Genomic DNA, 19,035 nt, shown 5'->3' with positions numbered 1-19,035 from the left:
GAATACAAATACAAACTTCATTAACTTCTTACTGCTTTTCCTTTTCTTTCCACGAATGCATTCACCCAATAATTCATTTTTTTCGTTTTTTTGGTTTTTGATCTTATGTTACTTGCCTGATAAATTGACCTGACTTCTCATGTAACGGTGTGATACTGAAGGAAAGATGATTTCATTCACTTGTTCTAAATGACAAAGGGTGCAATGGAATCAGCTATCTACCTTGGTACCTTGAATGTATAATGGATGAACAGACAACGGAAGAAACAACTTACAAAGTTGAATCCGTGTTTGACGTTGGAGGGGCTAGTAGCCAATGGAGGAGATTGAGCGATCCCGTATGAGGTTCTTGCGATGTGGGCGAGGTCGACTCCTGCGTTGAAGTAGATGGGAGATACATCAGCATGTGACAGCCGTATAATAACGGACAGAAGAGGGAGAGGTGGTGTTCGGATCAGCAGACCCAATGAAGTGAGACAGAGTAACGTAGTCCAAGTGAACAGTAGACTTACCAGCCTTGTGCCATCCCCCTCGATATTGCAATGCCTCCTTCTTCTCCTCCTCACTATAGCTACTCATCCTCCTACCTTGAGTGGGTCTATCGAGACTTCCAGTAGATTCCGCAGGGGATCTCGCGATATTCCCTTCAACATCGTTATTCCCATTACCTCTGAGATTGCCAATCACGTCATTATCGTTCTCTTCGGCCTTGTTCCCATTTCGGTTTCCGTTCTTAGCTTGATCTTCGTCCAGTTGGAAGATCTCTCCGTTGGCATCTTCCCGACCTGAGATTTCGTCTTGACCCTTGGTCTTCCATGAGCCCCAGTTGTGCGCTCCGTCCCCGCCCTTGTGGGAGAGCTCGGTCTTGGTTAGGCCGGAACGGGAGTGTCGGTCTTTGGAGATCGCTGCGGGGTTTTGGGCTCTCTGGGGGGTGAAGGAGGTATGTCAAAGAGATGTGTTAGGGGATGGCGATAGGTGAAGATGGGGGGTGACGAAGGACATGAAACGAAAGACGGGTGTTACATCACGACAGCAGTTGATGGTCACGCACCCAGTGACAGTATTGTGTAATGAGGGAGTGATAACCACCAGCAAGAGCAAAGAGGAATGTGGAAGAGCAAAGAATCGATAGCAGATACAAGAGAAGAGCAGCATCTCGTCAGCTCATGGTTCCACTCAAGAGCCAGCACGACGTGAGACATAACGACTCACCTCTGTCCTAGTCATCTTGTCGTGGTGTTCAACAGAGCGCAATCTGATGAGTATGTCTGATAAGGTGTGTGATGGGTGATGTATTGTACGTATAACAAAGTGTAGAAAGGAGAAGAGAGTGACAGCACGACTTGCAGGTATATATAGTATGATATCACATCTCCCCAAGGAATACGACTACGCATATACCGACTACTACTATAGCAGTGAGTAGTATATAATAGTCAACTGATCACGAGACATCTCATACAGTTATCACCTCATATATCGGATAATCACGCAAAGATATACAAGTCAAACCAGTCAAACCCCAGATTGACGTTCCTGACTTGTGACCTTGGTACCTCTAACCCCATGGGGTTAGTGCGGCATTTACATCTTATCAGCGTATGTGGCTTCCTGTTTCTCGATGTTAATGCATTGTACAGTATGTCTATGAGTGCATTGTCTATGAACGACGAGTCATCATAGCTCATCATGATGAGACGAAGGTGGATGGTACCCGAATATATCTCGGAGATCTGATGTTCAGAGAGGATGAATCGACATGGTCAGGTTTAGCGGGATAGAGAGGTATGGCAAAGTGGGAGGGACATGGAGTTAAGGGGAAGAAGCAGTGATAGTAGAGTTGTACGGTCAGCAATGCTACGAGACACAAACCATAGTAGAGATCTACTCACTCTCCTGTGTATCATCCGTGACTTCCGTGGGTAACACTACCGAATACTCAATATACATATCACCCTGTGGTACATCAAGATATGCAGGCATCTATGACCGTTGGGTTGATCATCAGCCACCATGTCGCTCGCAATAAACCGTCCAGACAGCGACTCACTCCTTCACCCTCTATCACTTCCACTTCACCAGGTTGAGTAGTCCCTTTCCTCCCTATAGGTATTGTCCTTCCATCGAGATGCGTGAGATTCCGTTCGAAGCCGAGTAATGCCTATGTCAGGATCACACATCAGTCAGCATAATCACATGAAGCGAGTCATGCTCAAGTTGGGCAAAAATTCGAAAGGGTAAATGACTGAAGCGCTCATAAGGCAGATGAAGGCGACTCAAATCGCGCCGCACTCACCTCAGCAACACCCAGAACAATTCTCCCCGTGATTCCTCCCTCCTTCCTACCCCAGCTACCTTGTCCATCTTCTCGTCTACTTCTTACCCTAACAACAACATCTCCAGCTTCCCATTCCGTACTTTCATCTGCCTCTCCACTGAAAACCTCTTCGAATCCCTCTGGTGCACCTGCAGGGATATGCACCGCAAGCGTATGATCCGTATCTATCACTTTGGCGGTTTTACATAGATGACATGGTCGAGTTATTCGTTTGCCTTTACCTTGGCAGTGGTTGCATCTGTGTATGATGGGGAGATCAGTCAGCGGGACTTCGGGATGAGGGCGGATCGCGACAGTGGTAAAAGTGAAGGAGAAGTCACAACTTTAGATTGTGTTAGGGCACTCACTGCATCTGTACATTGGTGAACATCCCAGGGAACACCTGATGTCTCTGAACAGTCACGCCCCGTCCTCCACAATGCTGACATTCGTGTATATCTCTATCTGATTCTGCTCCGGACCCGTGGCAGTGCGTACAAATTATCTTACGCGGTATCTGGAACTGTAAGAGGTAATAAATGGACTTAGTATCGAATAGTTCAGTCGGGTTTTAGCGACGAGAAGGAGTATATCCGAGCAGAAGATGGAGATTTTACAAGGCCTCACTCACCTCAACGGTTCTTCCGGTATACATATCTGCCAAGGATACTTCCAAATTCGTTATCAAGCCTGGACCTTTCTGCTCCTGCGGTGCCCCTCCTGCAGAGAATGATATTACAATCAGCGTTTTCGAGACCATAAGGTGAAGTAGCTTTTCTTCTCCAGACTGGAGAGAGACTCGACTCACCTCCAAAGAACCTAGCGAATGGATCCTGGTTCCCAGCCTGTTTCTTCGCTTCATGCTGCTTCAACCCTTCTTCGCCGTGTCTATCGTATATTCCTCTTTTCTCCGTGTCCGACAACACTTCGTAAGCTGAGTAGTAGTGTGAATCCGAATCAGTCCATCATATATCTGGCCAGGAGCCCGCATAGTCATGAAGGTAGTCTACTGACCTTTCGATACTTCTATGAATCGCTCATGAGCCGCTTCGTCGGGATTGATATCCGGGTGGTATTTTTTCGATAATTTCTGGATGAGTCGGTGGAATCAGCATTACTGTTAGTAGTTTATGAGCATAGCAGACCCACTCGATAAGCTTTCTTGAGATCAGCTTCCGAAGCATCTTTCTTCACTGTACCATACATCCTATATCAGCCAGAGACACTAGCCTAGTCCGAAATGAGAAAAGTACATACCTCCCAATACGCTATATAGCGATTCCGCAGCTAGACATCCCGATAACAGCACCAACGATAGGACGAACAAGATACTCGATGGGAGCATCTCAGATTGGGCGTTGCGATGTCAGCAAGAAGATGGATACTAGTGCTGCACAGTTCGAGTTTCGATGACGGTATTGATAAAACGAACTGTCAAAAACGCGTTTTGGGTTAGTAGCAAGTGGACGTGGAAGTTGATGTTGATGATTTGATCGAAGACGGAATCAAATTGAGATCAGATGTTTCGGTCATGTCCGCTTTTGATGGTACCCGGTTATAAAGGATGGTAGATAAGCCGAACAACCTACAGTATTTGCCTAAAACGTCATCATCCATCACCCATCGTTCACTATGGTGTATCCCATCACTCATCATCGCAAAGCTGGCTTAACGGAGACACAAGGCAGAATAGGACGAGATCAATCGAGATTTACCACAGAGATGGTATGACCCACATGGACAGCAGAAGCGGACTCGCGAAACAGAGGTAATCAATTGAGGAAGAGGAAAAACATACAATCGATCGACCATGTCCTCAACACAGCCACCCGCACAACAAAGGTTCCAAAACTCACGAGCGGAGTACGAGGCCTACCTACCCCTCACACAGCGAATACAGCAAGATCTGGGGAACGATTCCGAGGAGCTCAGAGCGCAGGAAGGATGGGACGAAGATGAGTGGAATGGGCTGGAAGAGTGGATCAAGGATATGGATACCATATTCAGGCATCTGAGGGTGAGTAGTTAACTTTCAAATAGAACGGTCAGAGATTGACATCCGTGGTTGAATGAATCAGAGACATCGATTCGACGAGACTAAGACGCTCACCGCCCTCTTGAGTACCCTACAACAACGTATTACTCTATCTCTTCACTCCCCTGTACCCTCCTTCTCTCCATATACCGAATCACCCTTGTTCTTCATACTGCCTTTACCGGACCATACCGATAGATTAGGACGGCCCATAGCTGTGCTCACTGTGAGAGAAGTTATCAGAGATGCAGATGGGAAATTGGATGATCTCAAGGCGTATGCATGGTGGGCTTTGGAAATGGTCAGGAGGACGTTGAGGGATTATTGGGTTAAAGGGATATGGACGAAGGACAAGAAAACCCATTTAGGGGAAGGTGGAGAAGGGATGTGTGTTGTGGTCGATGCCAACGGAGCGGGCTACAGGAATATGGTGAGTCGCACTTTCAACATCACTCCAAGCTTCTTGTGTAATAATTAACACATGCGACTCGTTTACAGGAAGTCGAGCTTCTACCTACTCTTTTGTCAGTCGGCCACAACAATTTCCCAGGGATGATCGAAAGCGTCTACGTCGTGAATGCAGGATGGACCCACCGATCAATGTGGAACGTTGTCAAACGTGTACTACCTAAATCAGCTCTCGAGAAGGTCGCTTTCCTAGACACGAAGCAAGCCTTAGAATCTGTCTTTGATTTGCACAGATTACCGGAGGGTGAGCTAGCTGAGCCATACTCTCATCCAAGGGTACTATGTCAACATGTCCACTGATATACCTGTGATCATGGCTTAGCATACGGAGGCAATCACCCTCACGCATTCTCCTCAGTTCATAATCCCATATACTCCTATTACACCCACCACTCCTCATTCGATCAGCCCTTTCTTGCCTCCTCATCTCGAAACGCTTCATACGCTTCGATCGCCGATATCTATTACTCGGCCCCAACTACACCAGCGAGAAGTCGGAGAAACAGCTCGGCAGTCAACCTCGGAGGATGGCGATTCGGAGCTGGACTGAGAATGACCAAATCCAGAGAAGCGAGCTCGCCCCCTGAACCTATTTCTGGAGATGAGGAAACAGAAGAAGAGATTGTGTCGAAGTTGGAAGTTGAAGAACCCACTCCGACCAATGATGTATTACCACAGTCACAGATTCTAAAACCCTCGCTTTCACGTAGAAGCAGCTCCAAGAAGTCAACACCCCTGATCAACGAGAGCAAGACGCCCATAGCGAATGGACAAAGTGCAATTCAACGTATAAAGTCTTTATCGGATTTTCATCTCTACCTCTCACCATCTAGATTGGCCAATCTCGATCTACTATCTGATTCGGACTCTGAAACGGAGTCTGGTAGTCATCATGAAGGAGAAGAAGAAGTGGAGAAACCTAGGAGGATATTGAGACCTGCTCTACTGGGTGGTACCAATGATCAAACATTAAACGAAAGGAGGTCGAGACCCCCTCTCAGGCTACTGGGTGTGAGGAACGAAGAAGGGTTTAAGAATGCTAGAACCTATTCCGATAGATTACAGCAGCATCATGCGAAGGTCCTACGGTCTTATGGAGTTAGCACACCTAGTAAGCTGGGTGAGAACTCAACGATCCAGACCGATGAGAATATGCAGAGTCCGGATGAAGGCGGATACGATGGAAATACCATTCGTGTAGTAGAAGATCTGGATACAGGCCAACAAAGTCCGTCTACGCCTGGTGCATTGGAACCCCCTTCGCTGGGTGAACACTATATCGATTCTGAAACCCAGGCCCAGGTAGTGGATGAGTACGATACTTCGAATCCATGGTACGGATACCCCGTGATCAAGATCCCCTCCTCCTCCTCTGGCGGAGGGAAGAACTACTCAATACGACCCAAGTACTCTAGGAACAGGAAAAGAGATCTGATCAAGACGCTGTTGTTCCTTTTCATGCTGAGACTACAATCTCTCAGATACTCCGTCGAAAGGTATTTGGGGCTGGATTTGATCTTCTCAACGAGTACACAGGTAGATGGCGGGTATATAAGTGGAATGGGTCCACAGGAAGGTTTACTATCTACTTCGAGGTTGAGGTCGAGAGAGATGGTATCGAGGAAAGATAGAGATTGGTGGTGGATGATTATTGGGTTTTTGCTTTTTAGGGGAACTTGGTCGAGGTTGATCATGACTTCCTTGGAGACTATAGGAAGAGGGAAAGAGATCTTAGGGTGGTAAGGGACAACACCCCGCGAGGACGACTCGAACGGAGTGTTGTTTGTACAGAGTTGTACTATGATGGTTGTATCTAGCTTTTGGCTTTGTATCGCTTGTAAGCTCATGAATCACATGACTACTTGGTAGAGGAGAGGACATGGCCGTCAGATTGCTTGCACTCGATGCGAGTCTTTCGAAAGATTGGTGTGAGCAGGGCTCGGCCATACCTCTATGATGATCAGACTCGCAAGACTTGCAGCGTCCTGTTACAGCCCTTGCAAATGGGGTGACTGGGAGAGCAGGTTGGGCGATGTCGCTAAGGGTTTTATGTATCGAGACGGTCTTATACACAAGGTTACATGCATGTCCTGGATGATTGGAGCGGAATGAAGAATTTACATAGCAGACAGGCGGTGTCCCTACCTTACCGGTGCAGGCGGTAGACACCCCCTACTCGTATTCACCATGATTTCTCGAATCGATGTTAAGTGATGAGGCGAATTGCTCTGTGACTTAATCCAATTCTTGATCGAATTCTTGATCCAATTCTTGCTCCAATTGTTGATCCAATTTCTGATCCAATTCCAAGATCCTACGTATTTTTTTCTCGTTTCTCCCGGGAGGGCTTTGAGCATAGAAATCCTGGGCGTCCTTGATCATCTGTTGATCATCCGATACTTTCTCTGATCGTTTCACCATAAAGCCCACCCTGGACTGTCCTTTCAGGCCAGTACGACCGTCGAAGACCTCGAGGAGACCAGGGATCGTCTCCCTGTCATTTTTGTTCGAAATGAGGAAGGTCTTTTCATGGAGTAGGCTAGCGCACAGAGTGGTATCGACTGGCTCGCCTGGTATCGAGTTGCGGCCTTCACTGGGAACACCCGACCTCAAAGGCAGACCTTGCTTGACGGGGAAACGGAATGTTCCCGTCCGGTGGTCACCCAGCGGGTCAGTCGTGAGGTGCTTAGGATCCAGAGATCGAGTGAACCAATTTGACAGTTCATCGGCGTCTCGGAAAGCAAGACCCAACGTCTTTACCTTGTTCAGTAGAGTCTTGCCTCGGAGCCTGCTTGTAACGTGATCGTCCGAGAGATGCCCCGTATGATAGGCTGATATGGTGCCGCGAACGGGGTATCTATGAGAAACTTCCTCCTGGTCCTGGTCTGACCCTCCTCTGCTGAGATCGACATGCTCCATGTATCCTTGGAAATTGCACAAAGGTACAATCACAGTATCCTTCTTGGAGGCCATAGCCGTCTGCAATGTGGACGGCTTCATGGTCAACGTGCCTTGACCTTGAGTCACACCCACTATGCCTTCGCGATGTGACACATTTGTCAGGACGAGGTAGACCTGCTCGCGGCTTCCCGGGCCATAAAAGTCATAGTCAATTGGCTGCATCTTGGTGTGAGAACAGACTTGGTGGCGCGGAATATGTACAGATTCTGTAATCGTCGGAGTTGATGTGCAGTAAGTAGTAATTACTGTTGCTCAAGGGCTTAGTAAAGTGACTGATTTCGCAGACTTTTCTAATTAGCGTTACTGTGTACCAGTCTCTGATCGGACCGAACTGCTGCTTATCGTTTTCAAGACGTGAGTGTCAGATGGATGTTGGCACTTTTTGAGACAGATTAATTGCCACTGGATGATTATGAGGATGTTAAGTTATCTTATACCTTCATATGGTACTTTACTGCTGCATTGTCAGAGAATTTATACCTTGGCAAAGGTAGGATGTCCTTTGGCCTCGCTACATGTAACATGACCTCGTCTTCTACGCACAATGGAAAAGAAAACGAACGAAGACCAAGTTGTACAGCATGACCTCAGAGGCTCCATTCAAAGTACTCTTCTACAGGTCTAAAACTCATGCGAGTTTGTTGAAGATCATCAGCAAACAAAGTCTGGGCTCACCATCCTTTCATCCCCGGTCCCGGCGCAATAGTCCGTCTTACGAAAAAGCGGTGCAGAATATGGAGCTTCTGCTCTGACTTCTATTGACAAAGGCGATAAAAATCTACATGCCTTCGAGAGGGCTCAGCCAGCGGCAATAAGCCACCGATCCAAGGGCCATGTCGATCTGCACAATTCGTCATATCCCTTGAGTGTGAGCTCTTTTGATGACCGCCTCCTAGCCCTTCGAACTTCGCACATTCTCAAAGATATCTCAGGAAGCTTGACCTTGCTAGTTCTGATGGCCATCATATGTCATCCCCTTCCGAGATCCTTTCACATCGAAGGAAGCCGAGTGAAGGATTGAGCGACCAGACAACCTGGGGGGTATAAAAACACAGGCGAGCTGTTCGGCCCTCATTTATCTACTAAATTAAGGAATATCCCTACTGTTTCCTTCATATATACAGAACGCTAATAGTTGCCTTCCCATCTGAGTCCTTAGTGCAGCCCATCTAACATAATCCCATTCTTTCGGTTTTTCTCGATACTCAATGGACGAGCTTACCACAACCCCGACCTATACCCTTCCCTCATTGGGCAGCGGCAATACCAATGCCAGACTGCACATACAGGAGGTCGACGGTGGGCCGATCGAATTAAATTCTGATTCAGGAGAGCCGGAGTCCCTGTGTTTGTCGTCTTCGGTAGTCCGCCTGGACGTCCCCCGGGCATCAAAAAGTAATTACACGCGATCGCTCTTTGACGACGATCGAGCGAAGGTTGTACTTGCACCAACCACCTTCAGAGGTATAGTTCAATATAGAGACGAGCAGTTCCCAGTGGAAGGGGCCATCGATGTTGAGTTGAACGACATGCACCTCCTCGGGTTAACCGATGAAATAATCAGAGCCGATAAGCGAAGGTACAATTGGGCGGCGATAGAGGCTGATGTGATGTTAAGATTCAAAACCATCGCGGTGAACTGCAGTTGTTCTGATCCCAGCTGGATCAATTGCCCCGATTTCTACACGAACGGGTCCCAGAATCCGACAGCTGCTGAGACCATCTCCGGTCCAACAGCGTCACAACGGTATATCGATGTCTTTTGGGATGCTGAGACTCGAGTTCTCAGTAGAACCCATCAGCCTAGACGATCGGTCTCAACTGAATTGTCTCTTGACGAACCCAACACTGTGCCCCGCCGCCCTATTGAGATCGATCGACGGGCAAGAAAGGGCGAAGAGCGCAGGGGGACCCCTCAGTTTCATTCGGTCACTGGTGAAGATGTTCAGGAAGTACAGAAGATTATCGATTCGAATATCAGATCACTAACGTATATGGTGAAAGGGACAGAACTGGCTTCTCCCCTAATCTCCCTTACCGGTTCAATCCGCGAGCCTCGCATGGAAGAGTTTGCTGGACGAGCTTCAGGAGCAGGGCAAGAAGCTGACCCATTAGAACGCCCTATGAGCTCACTGGTCAGATCAGCGACCACGAACGACACGGCCTCGGATGCTTCCGGATGTGAGACGACAGCAAGCAGACCTTTGCGTACCGGTTCAACCTACGATCCTTCGATGGGAGAGTTTGGTGAACGATCTTTAGATGCAGGGGAAGAAGCTGACCCATTAGAACGCCCTATGAGTTCGTGGGTCAGATCAGCGACTACTGAAGAAACGGCCTCGGATGCTTCCGGATGTGAGACAACAGCAAGCAGACCTTCGCTCAGGAAATCAGTGCGTGGAAAGCTGAAACTTCTGAAGACGGCCTCATCACAGCTCAGGCGTGGCCTGCTGAAGAAAGGTGGCTAGATGTTCGACGAACGATTAATTAGGGATAGTGAACAGATATAGTAGTAGTCTATGCATCAGGATATGTCTGCCAAAAGCGCTAGCCGAACTCCAGTGAGGTGAGAACGCATATCATACGCATCAGCTTCTATAGGTCGAAGACGCCAATCTCACCCCTCCGGAAGTATAGCGATTGATGTATTCTCGCCCACCAGTGATCTTGTGACTCGATATGCCTCAAATGCTCCAGTCAATTTGTCCCTGTTCAGGTTTGATTCCGTATGGGAAGCGACTCTGTCAAGACGGGTCTTGCGGATGGGTGGGGTCTGCCTGTGAGCGGTGGCGCTTGGGATATGTGCCGTCGTGCTCAAGGCAGTGCATACTTCGTGGTTTCCGCCCTTGCTTTTTTCGACAAAGGTAAAGAGAGTCCTCTTTGACTCAAAGAGACTATACTCTGTACAACCGCCACAAACGAAGACCACTATCCATTCAGGGGGCTGACGTATGACACTTTTCACTATCACCTATTGCCCCCCTAGATTTCAAGATCTCTTGATTCACCTTTATGAGACTTTGCTTCGCTAGGTATAAGGGGTTGCTTGGTCGTACAGAAGGGGGGTGAATGACGTTATGCCACTCTTTTGTGAATTGCCTCCTTGCGCTGTAGGCCTCGTCAGTCTCTCCAGAAGACATCTCAGGAAGCTTTACCTGGCCAGCTTACTTTTGATAACGACGTCATCCCCTTCAAGTAATCCCTTGATGGCGAATGAAGCCCTGAACGAAAGGAGTGTGCTATTAAGATGGTACAAAAGACGTGGGAGTCGATCTGCTCTCTCTCTCAGAACTAGTCTTTCTCCTAGACTTCCAGTGCGTATCTCATCCCCACCCGGATCTCCCCAATCCGAGAACCAACCAACGCCGGATCATCGGTTAGTGTTCGTTTAGATCAGATCATGTCCCAGTCCACTGACGCCACCAGCGCCCCTATACACACGCAGACAGGCGAAAGTCATAATGCTAGGCTATATCTTGATGAGATTGACCAAGGGGCTATCGACACTTGGACAATGCCTGAAGACGGTGTCGGTGTATTACGACTTCTTGAGATCACCGCAACCTTGCGCGTACATCGGACGCCTGGTGACAACTATACCCAAAGGCTCATCGACGACGGAGTGAATGTCCAATTACCATCTACGACTTTCAAAGGAAAAGTGGATTTTGGGGGCCAAGAGATCCCTGTGGAAGGAACGATCCATTGTGACTTGATCAACGTGCATATATTAGGAACAACCAACGAGAAGCGCCGTGGTCACAAGAAAAGAATTTCGCACCAAGCGATAGCCACCGACGTGATATCCGCATTTGAGACTATTGCGGTGAGCTGCCATTGCAAGAGTATTGACTGGATCAATTGTCGCCGTTTCAATAAAAGTGAATGGCAGGACGGACCAAGCCCCAACTCACGGGTCAACCGATGGTATATCGATGTCTGCTGGGATCCTCAGACTAGAACTGTCAGTAGGAATTACAATCCCACAGAGCCGGTGTTAACCCATCTAAGATTCGACACAAGCAACACCAAATCTCGCAACCTGATTTCCTTAATAGATGAAACCGGTCATTGGCGAGAGGTCACCGATCAAGCAAGTGACAACGTCCGGGAGATTAAAGAACGTAACAAGCAAATGCTCGCGGATACCCTGCCGGAAAGGACGAACGCTTCCCCACGGGTATCTCTCACCGGGTCGACCGTCGATCCAAGTACGAGATCGGGTCCTAGAAAACACTCTGAGCTGGTCTCTTGTGAGCCGGGAGAAGTAGTGCGCAGTCATTCGAGGCAAGTGGGCTTCGGAAAGCTGATTCCTCGAGAAACCTCCAAAACTTATTCAGAGCCTGGCCCATCTAACGTAGATCGGTAGATGCTTCTCGATTGAATCATACGGTAGCGGCAGTGAGGAATGGAACGATGCTGGTTGCGTTTGTTGATACCGAGCACTTGCTCTTTCAGCTCAGTTTGCAGAAGTTTGTTTTTGAGTGGTCTCTCTGAGAAAAACACAAGACTACTGTAAATTCTCATCGTATTCTCATCCGGCAATTTTCTTACTACCTGATATGCATCTTGTGTACTGCCAGGAAAGACAACGAAACCTAAGTTAAAACGAATATTCACAACTGATAAATCTACAACCAACTACTATATTCAATAAATGATTCCCAGAATTCAAAAAGGCGAGAAAAGATCTGCTGCGCATGTACCATGCCAACCTTCTCGTTTCCATCCCGTCTCCAGTTTTCACTCTTCTACGTGTCTCTGATATCGGGTTCTCTATGACTACACCAAAGCCAACCTCCCTTTACCCAATCCACTCTTAAAATTCCTCATCCCCCCAACTCTACTAGCAGCCTCAGTCCTCTGGATCTGCGCGAACGCCTCGAGTATATGCCCAGGTAAGAGCGGTTGTCGAGCAGACGGCGGAGGGGCAAAGAGTGATATAGGTTGATTGGTGTTTTTCTTACTCTCACCAGCATCGTCCAACTTCAACTTCTTACTATTATTAGGTGAAGTTTCGCTCGTCGATTTTCTCTTGACGGGAGAAGTGTTGGTGTCTGATTGGGGTTTGGTCAATTCCAGACTTTCTCTCAGTTCTAATGCTGTTACGCAGAGTGATCTGACCATTTCAAAGGAGAGGAAACCGAGGATGTCGATGATGTCGTCGTTGGGTTTGACGTCGAGGTAGGCTGAGAAGTTGACGAATTCTCTGAATCGGCGGGCTGAATAGGTAGGAGAGTCAGCGTTGTATCCATGATATGCAGGCGAAAAGGGAAGATAGCCGCAACTCACCTTTCCTATATGTAAAACTCGCCTGACGACAATCCGAATAATGTACATACTCATCCTTCGTCATCTTCTTCGTGATCTCATCGGCGTCCTATCGTACCAATATTCAGTATATCAGCTGTGGTCTACTCATACAAGCAGGAGATTCAGCTCACCCTGAGTCTCTGCATACTATCTTGATGAGCCTGTATCTCATCCTCGTCCTCTTCCTCATCATCATCTCTATTCTGTTTGCTTGGGAGGGTACGGAGGTAATCTGAGAACGGAGTGAGGAGTTCCCACGGGAGTTTCATCATTGTCTTTCGACCTTTAGCAGCGGCTTTGTCTGAAGCAGGAATTAATTCAGCATCATACCTCGATATCTGAGTTATGCCGAAGACTCACCATCTGTACCTTCCACTTCCAACTCTACATCTCCACCTCTCTCTTCGTCCTCTTTCGCTCTTTTCCTTACGTCCTTCCACGATAGATACGTTCTTAGTCTATTCACCTTCCCTCGATCATCTCGGATGAGAAATATGAGATCTTCGGCGGATAGGAAACGGGATGATCGAAGGTGCGTGAGGAGACGGGCTCGAGTGACCTGGGGTATAGATTTAAAGGATCAGCATTGTGAGGGTATGAATGGACGATGTGAACGCCTGTTGGGGGGTTGATCACTCACTATTTCTATTATCTGTCCTCGTACTATATCTTCGACCAGCCTGACTGTCTCCGGTAATGGGTCTTGCACCTCGCCAAATACGAACATCTAGTGTAAGGAGGAGTCCGGTTAGCTAAAGCACTGCATTGTGTATGACACCCAATCACCCAGTTACCAGCTCTCCGCCGTCCTCCCCAGCTCTACCAACCAATAATGGTCCCCCTCCTTTGCTCGCTCATCCCACTTATTCGCCTCTCCTTCAGCAAAGAACCAGTACTCACCATCTGACTAATCTCACTCGTATACTTATACTCACTCCCCTTCTCCTTCTGATCCTTCTTCTTCTTCCCCCCTGCTCCTCCGGGACCTTTCTTCTTCTCATCCTCACTTTCATTCTCCTCGTCCTCGTCCTCGTCAGCAGGGACAGGCGGCGGGGAAGGTGATTTTCGTTTGGTGGTTGATGGCCCAGCTGTAGGAGAGGGTGTGGTGAGTGTCATGCCGTTTATAGATTTGAGTGGTGGTAAGGCTAATGACGATGTCATTGTGGAATGTGAATGGCGGATGTATGGGCAGAGTAGGACAGAGAGCAAGGGTATTTATATATGTTGATAGACGGTGATGATGGATTGTTCTAGCTTTTGATGGATGCTATTGGATCCGAAATTCTGAGTTGGGATGGGAATGACGATCACTCCACCTGATCTGTTGATGTTGTGTTGCGGTGGTAATGATGATACTCTGTGTTGAAACCAAAACGATGATATGTGGTTGTAAGGTGATTCTCCGAGTCCGAGAGAAGAGGCGAGTCGATCCTTATTACCGTCCTGCTTTTTTTCTAGTTTCTAGTTTCTCCGGATGTAGCACGTAGAATATAGGATGATGACAATGACAGCACAAAGGAGGGTCGTTGTATTTGTTTTGTTGGAGCGAAAGCGTGTTGATCCGCGTGGTCACTATTCACCTTTTGATGGATGTTTCTTATCTGTCGAAATCTTGTAAATTACAACCGGTTATTCTGATTTCAATCGTTGATTTCCTGGTTGAATGGAGAATACACGCTGGTATATGGTATGCAGGTGATACTCTTGAACTTTGAACAAAGTGGGAATGTATATAAGGAGGGACACTGCAGTTGAACAGTTATTGCGAAATACTAGTTGAAGCCAAAGGATGTTTTGTCGCAAAGAATAAGCGAACTACAGTAGTAGTATTTCTCGGTTCTGTATCTGTTCAACCCCGAGGCAATTCGATATTTGATTGATCCGATCGATCTGACCGGTATACCGAAAGTGAGTGGGATGCTATGCTATGCTATGCACAGTTGACTACTAGACTAATACACACTATACAACGTATGCGATGGATGTGTCATAGAGCAAACGAATAGACACGGTGGAGATAACGAACCAACAACCGCCTGACACCAGTACCAGTACTCATAAAATCCACTCATCTCACTTCATACCATTCAATTCGCTAAGCGCACGGACCCGTCGCACATGCGTACTGTTACAACATGATCGTCATCTATCTTTCCGCCGAGCTTCCGGCTCAAGTCACAACTCAGCAAGTACATCTACAGGACGAATCATGCAAGCGAGTTTTGGGTTTTGCCTGTTCTTCCATCTTGCCCGAACAACTTTTTTACATTTAAAATGGTAAAATGGTAACGATTAGGTAAAGGTAAATCGCGGGGTCTGTATACGCTCAGGAACCATTCTGGAGCGGGGCTCAGTATCATTGTCGCTTATAACCACAGCTTCTTATTGGTTCAACCGACCTAGCGCGCTTAGCGAGGATCGTCAGCTCCGTAATATCGGGTTTGAGCGATAAGAGGTTTTTGGTGTACGTACGTACGTACTATGTAGTAACTGTGAAGCACGCGGAGTCTACTTTGATATTTCGGAATGCGAATGGGACTGGACCGGACCATGCTGCTCAGTTTATTTCGGCGGATATCAGATGCGCTCATATCAAGTCGGAAAAGCTCCACCGACGTATGGCATTGCCACGATGTGGTCCGTGCGTTCGGCATCCGGGCTGTGAAGAGCAGCGGAGCTTGGTTAGAAACATCTTGAGGGGGAGATAACGAATGAAAAGAAGGGGCGCTGGAGGAAGGATACCCTCTTCCGGACTTATTCCGCCAGGCGAAAGAAAGTACGGCGCGATCATCATGTCAGCGTCAACGTGGACTTCAGCGTTGGCGGTGTTCAAAAGGTTTACCGAACGAAGTCTTCTCAACGTGGACGAGCAGCTCTTTCTTATCTCGCTTATGTTCTCGTAAGTGACGGCAATTCCTAAGAACTCTTCGAGCATATGCATGACCCTATTCCAATCCCTCCATGAACGCTATGAGTTGTTCCAATATCATCTTCTGTAAATTCGGCTGTGCTTCTCCCTCCTCTTCATCGTCTTCCCCGATGTTATCTTTGAATTCTGCAGACCATATCATTCTGTCAGCTATTACACCCTCGAATTTGGAAACTCAAGCTCACCCGTCAATACAGCTATGACATTCTTGAACGATTGGTCTTTTCTTGATAAGAGCAATCTAGCGTGGGTCATCGCCTATGTAGCGTATACCTTAGTCAGCTTCTCATTTCCCCAATGATATTGGTTATCTGAATTTACACTCACCCCATCATCTTCCATGCACACCCAAGCTAGTATATAATCCGCGTTTTGCAAGGAAGATAGACCCGAATCGATTCTACGCAAATACCATTCCGTCTCTTCTACATCTGTGATTTCCTCTTTGTTGGCTTGCATTACCTATACCAAGCAAGATTAGCGTTAGCCATTCATCAATGTTCTAATTCCACGGATGATACTGCGTGCAAGTGGGGCTGGATATGTGCGATTTTGTATGTTTCGAGTGGATACCCACCCGCTTCTCCATGTTAATATCCTTCTCCACCCCCCTCAACCTACTCTCAGCCACCTCCCTCATCTCCAACAACCTATCCACCTTCTCATACCCATTCTCCACGAATTTAGCTATCAACCGTATTCTCTCAGGAGTATCCGACGCAAGGTTGGTAAACAACGATACCAGTATACCCAAGAGATGTTCCTCATCTTCAAACGAGGAAGTCGCGTTGAGTTTCTTCTTTTTGCCTTCGCCCTATCAATGTTTAAACAAGGTATAAGGTCAGCTGGTCAAGGAGGGAACACATGATTGAGCTATCTCACCTTGCCCATAAACGCCGAGAAGAATGTTTTCAGTCCTAAAGCCTGTACGAATTTCTCGCATCCTTCCGAACCGTCCTCGGTCTGTAGCGCATAGTTCAACACTTTGATCGCTCGAGTCTTGGCTAGAAGTTTCTCCCTGAGGACCGCGCCAATTTTCAATATCAGCTTCACGGCTAATGACTCGATATGAACGAAGATAGTACTCACTTCATCATCAACACCATCAACTCAACACCTTCATTATCGACAAAAGCCTTCTTCATTTCCGGCTGACTAAGCAGAGAACAAAGCACGTCGAAGAGGTTCTCCATGTATTCCACTTCTTCACTATCCCCCGGATCTTTCTTGCGGTATTGCTACCACCCAGAATATATCATAAGCTTCACTTGCTCCACCGCGTTTGTTAGACGAAATACAAATAGCTTACGGATAGCCCCTGTAAGAGTATGTCCATACCATCTAATTCCCCAACTTTTAAGATGATTTCTCTGTTATCCTGCAAGAGTATCGCCAGGATCTCACTAGCATATTGTTTGTTCGAATCGTATTCCTTCTGTTTGATTCGATTCAACAACCACGGTAAGAGGTTGGTATCATTTACGATCTGTTCTGCCAGGGGCGGCATGAACGAAAGGAGGTTCTCGAATACTCCCAAGATGTGGAAGACTCCTTGGGAATCCGTCTCTTCCTCTTCGTTCAGACGGGAGAGATTTGCGACTAGCAGGTCAAGTAGGGAGTTGTTCAACTGCAAAATACCATGTCTCAACTTCAGCATTCTCCTAGAACCGATTCTGCAATGAGGTAGCTGATGAGAACATACCAACTCATCAATCAATTCACCCATCGCCAATCTAGTTTTATAAGCCTTCCCACTCTCCTCATCCTCTTCTTCCTCCAAATCATCCACCTCAGCACCTACATCCTCATCCGACAACTCCCTTACTACCTCGATGACGTCTATGGCTATATCTGTGTTCTCGTGGGAGAGGAGGTTGGTCAATAAGGCTATTACACCCGATTTGACCAATTCGGGAAAGAATAGCGGAGGGTTCTGAGTGAGGGGAAGGAATTGTTTGAGCGCGCCGTCCAGGTCAGATTCTGATTCGATGAATCTATATCACAAAAATTGATGTCAGTAGTCCGTTGGGTGATATACTTGCACTAGACCCGACATGGGATTTCAAGATTAGGCAGTAAGGGTCAGAAGTAGACTCGACCCACTTTGACGGATCATCAGGGAACTTCCCTCTCATCTCCGCATTCTTATTAACTATCCTCTCAAATTTACCTAATTGCCTTCTCAAACCTGGTAAATCAAGTGTTGGGCCATCCTCTTCGTCTCCTGCTTTATCGAATATATCCAGGATTTGCTATATCATACACACGTCAGCTGTAACCTTTGTACATGACACTCTAGCTGAAGATATGGACATACCTGCTGTTCATTGTTCAGCCCTCCACCGAAGAATCGCCCTTCATCGTCTTCATCTCCTTCGTAGATGTCTCTGTCGGCTGCAGCGAGAATTTCACTTGTCAGCTGGTTCTTCATGACAATCAGTAGCACCATCGCCAGCTTACCAGCATTGTACGCGTCATCGTCGTCCTCTTCTTCAACCGTTGCTGCTTTGCCCTTTCCTTTCCCATTGGCTGGGAGAGGTTGAGGACCGGAAGATGGCTCAACTTCGGCCGCCTTGTACTTTTTGAGCATCTCTATTGCGTCGATAGTACAGAATGTCAGCGAATTCCACCTCAATAGATGACAGCATACTATACGCCCTGATATGGCCGCGAGCCGTGAGCTCACCTGGAGTAGGAGCATCAGGCATCTTCCGCTTCTGCCCCGCCGAGGCGGGCAGGGAAGGGAGCTTGAACATTTTATCGATATCCATTTTTGCTTGTTTTTGAGCGTTAATATGGTGTTTTTATGTCGTAGTACACTCGCGAAGAGCAGATACAATAACAGGTAGCTAGACAGGCGAGTTAGTGATTCTACAGAAAGTAGGTAGAAAGATGCAAGATGACAAGGTGACAAGTTGAATGACCATTGAGAACCTGTCTTTGCATTTTCCATGTTTTGGTGAACACGATAAATGATGATGTCATCACTTTCTTCGTATCGCTTCGTCGATT

At 47.3% G+C, this 19,035-nt stretch overlaps 8 protein-coding genes across 8 annotated transcripts; 3 read left to right on the top strand and 5 right to left on the bottom strand.

Moving 5' to 3' along the window:
• Positions 1–176: 176 nt before the first annotated feature.
• On the bottom strand, positions 177–1,227 carry I302_103454 (uncharacterized protein; the record flags this gene model as incomplete). The annotated part of the gene is made up of 4 exons (XM_019188821.1): positions 177–185; positions 276–373; positions 513–924; positions 1,213–1,227. 4 exons carry the CDS (start codon positions 1,225–1,227, stop codon positions 177–179), a joined length of 534 nt encoding a protein of 177 aa, XP_019048383.1.
• A 450-nt stretch (positions 1,228–1,677) lies between these two features.
• On the bottom strand, positions 1,678–3,662 carry I302_103453 (uncharacterized protein; the record flags this gene model as incomplete). Its single annotated transcript, XM_065869672.1, has 10 exons — positions 1,678–1,733; positions 1,893–1,983; positions 2,051–2,161; positions 2,297–2,576; positions 2,686–2,840; positions 2,949–3,037; positions 3,126–3,251; positions 3,332–3,407; positions 3,467–3,510; positions 3,575–3,662. The coding sequence occupies 10 exons, from the start codon at positions 3,660–3,662 to the stop codon at positions 1,678–1,680; spliced, it is 1,116 nt and encodes a 371-aa protein (XP_065725744.1).
• A 465-nt stretch (positions 3,663–4,127) lies between these two features.
• On the top strand, positions 4,128–6,563 carry I302_103452 (uncharacterized protein; the record flags this gene model as incomplete). Its single annotated transcript, XM_019188819.1, has 4 exons — positions 4,128–4,334; positions 4,396–4,782; positions 4,851–5,064; positions 5,143–6,563. The coding sequence occupies 4 exons, from the start codon at positions 4,128–4,130 to the stop codon at positions 6,561–6,563; spliced, it is 2,229 nt and encodes a 742-aa protein (XP_019048381.1).
• Positions 6,564–7,055: 492 nt separating this feature from the next.
• On the bottom strand, positions 7,056–7,943 carry I302_103451 (uncharacterized protein; the record flags this gene model as incomplete). The annotated part of the gene is made up of 1 exon (XM_019188818.1): positions 7,056–7,943. One exon carries the CDS (start codon positions 7,941–7,943, stop codon positions 7,056–7,058), a length of 888 nt encoding a protein of 295 aa, XP_019048380.1.
• A 1,046-nt stretch (positions 7,944–8,989) lies between these two features.
• I302_103450 (uncharacterized protein) lies at positions 8,990–10,249 on the top strand (the record flags this gene model as incomplete). Its single annotated transcript, XM_019188817.1, has 1 exon — positions 8,990–10,249. One exon carries the CDS (start codon positions 8,990–8,992, stop codon positions 10,247–10,249), a length of 1,260 nt encoding a protein of 419 aa, XP_019048379.1.
• A 932-nt stretch (positions 10,250–11,181) lies between these two features.
• I302_103449 (uncharacterized protein) lies at positions 11,182–12,150 on the top strand (the record flags this gene model as incomplete). Its single annotated transcript, XM_019188816.1, has 1 exon — positions 11,182–12,150. One exon carries the CDS (start codon positions 11,182–11,184, stop codon positions 12,148–12,150), a length of 969 nt encoding a protein of 322 aa, XP_019048378.1.
• Positions 12,151–12,563: 413 nt separating this feature from the next.
• On the bottom strand, positions 12,564–14,255 carry I302_103448 (uncharacterized protein; the record flags this gene model as incomplete). The annotated part of the gene is made up of 6 exons (XM_019188815.1): positions 12,564–13,003; positions 13,074–13,161; positions 13,226–13,395; positions 13,455–13,653; positions 13,735–13,821; positions 13,995–14,255. The coding sequence occupies 6 exons, from the start codon at positions 14,253–14,255 to the stop codon at positions 12,564–12,566; spliced, it is 1,245 nt and encodes a 414-aa protein (XP_019048377.1).
• A 1,784-nt stretch (positions 14,256–16,039) lies between these two features.
• Positions 16,040–18,794, bottom strand: I302_103447 (uncharacterized protein; the record flags this gene model as incomplete). Its single annotated transcript, XM_019188814.1, has 12 exons — positions 16,040–16,149; positions 16,209–16,281; positions 16,351–16,485; positions 16,601–16,837; positions 16,906–17,041; positions 17,113–17,261; positions 17,333–17,650; positions 17,726–18,017; positions 18,127–18,275; positions 18,341–18,417; positions 18,484–18,615; positions 18,710–18,794. 12 exons carry the CDS (start codon positions 18,792–18,794, stop codon positions 16,040–16,042), a joined length of 1,893 nt encoding a protein of 630 aa, XP_019048376.1.
• Between the last annotated feature and the right edge of the window lie 241 nt (positions 18,795–19,035).

The sequence above is a fragment of the Kwoniella bestiolae genome, chromosome 2 (assembly GCF_000512585.2).
Source record: "Kwoniella bestiolae CBS 10118 chromosome 2, complete sequence".
Lineage (NCBI taxonomy): Eukaryota > Fungi > Basidiomycota > Tremellomycetes > Tremellales > Cryptococcaceae > Kwoniella > Kwoniella bestiolae.
Note: the sequence above shows the minus strand (reverse complement) of the source record. Positions and strands in the feature narration are given on the sequence as shown.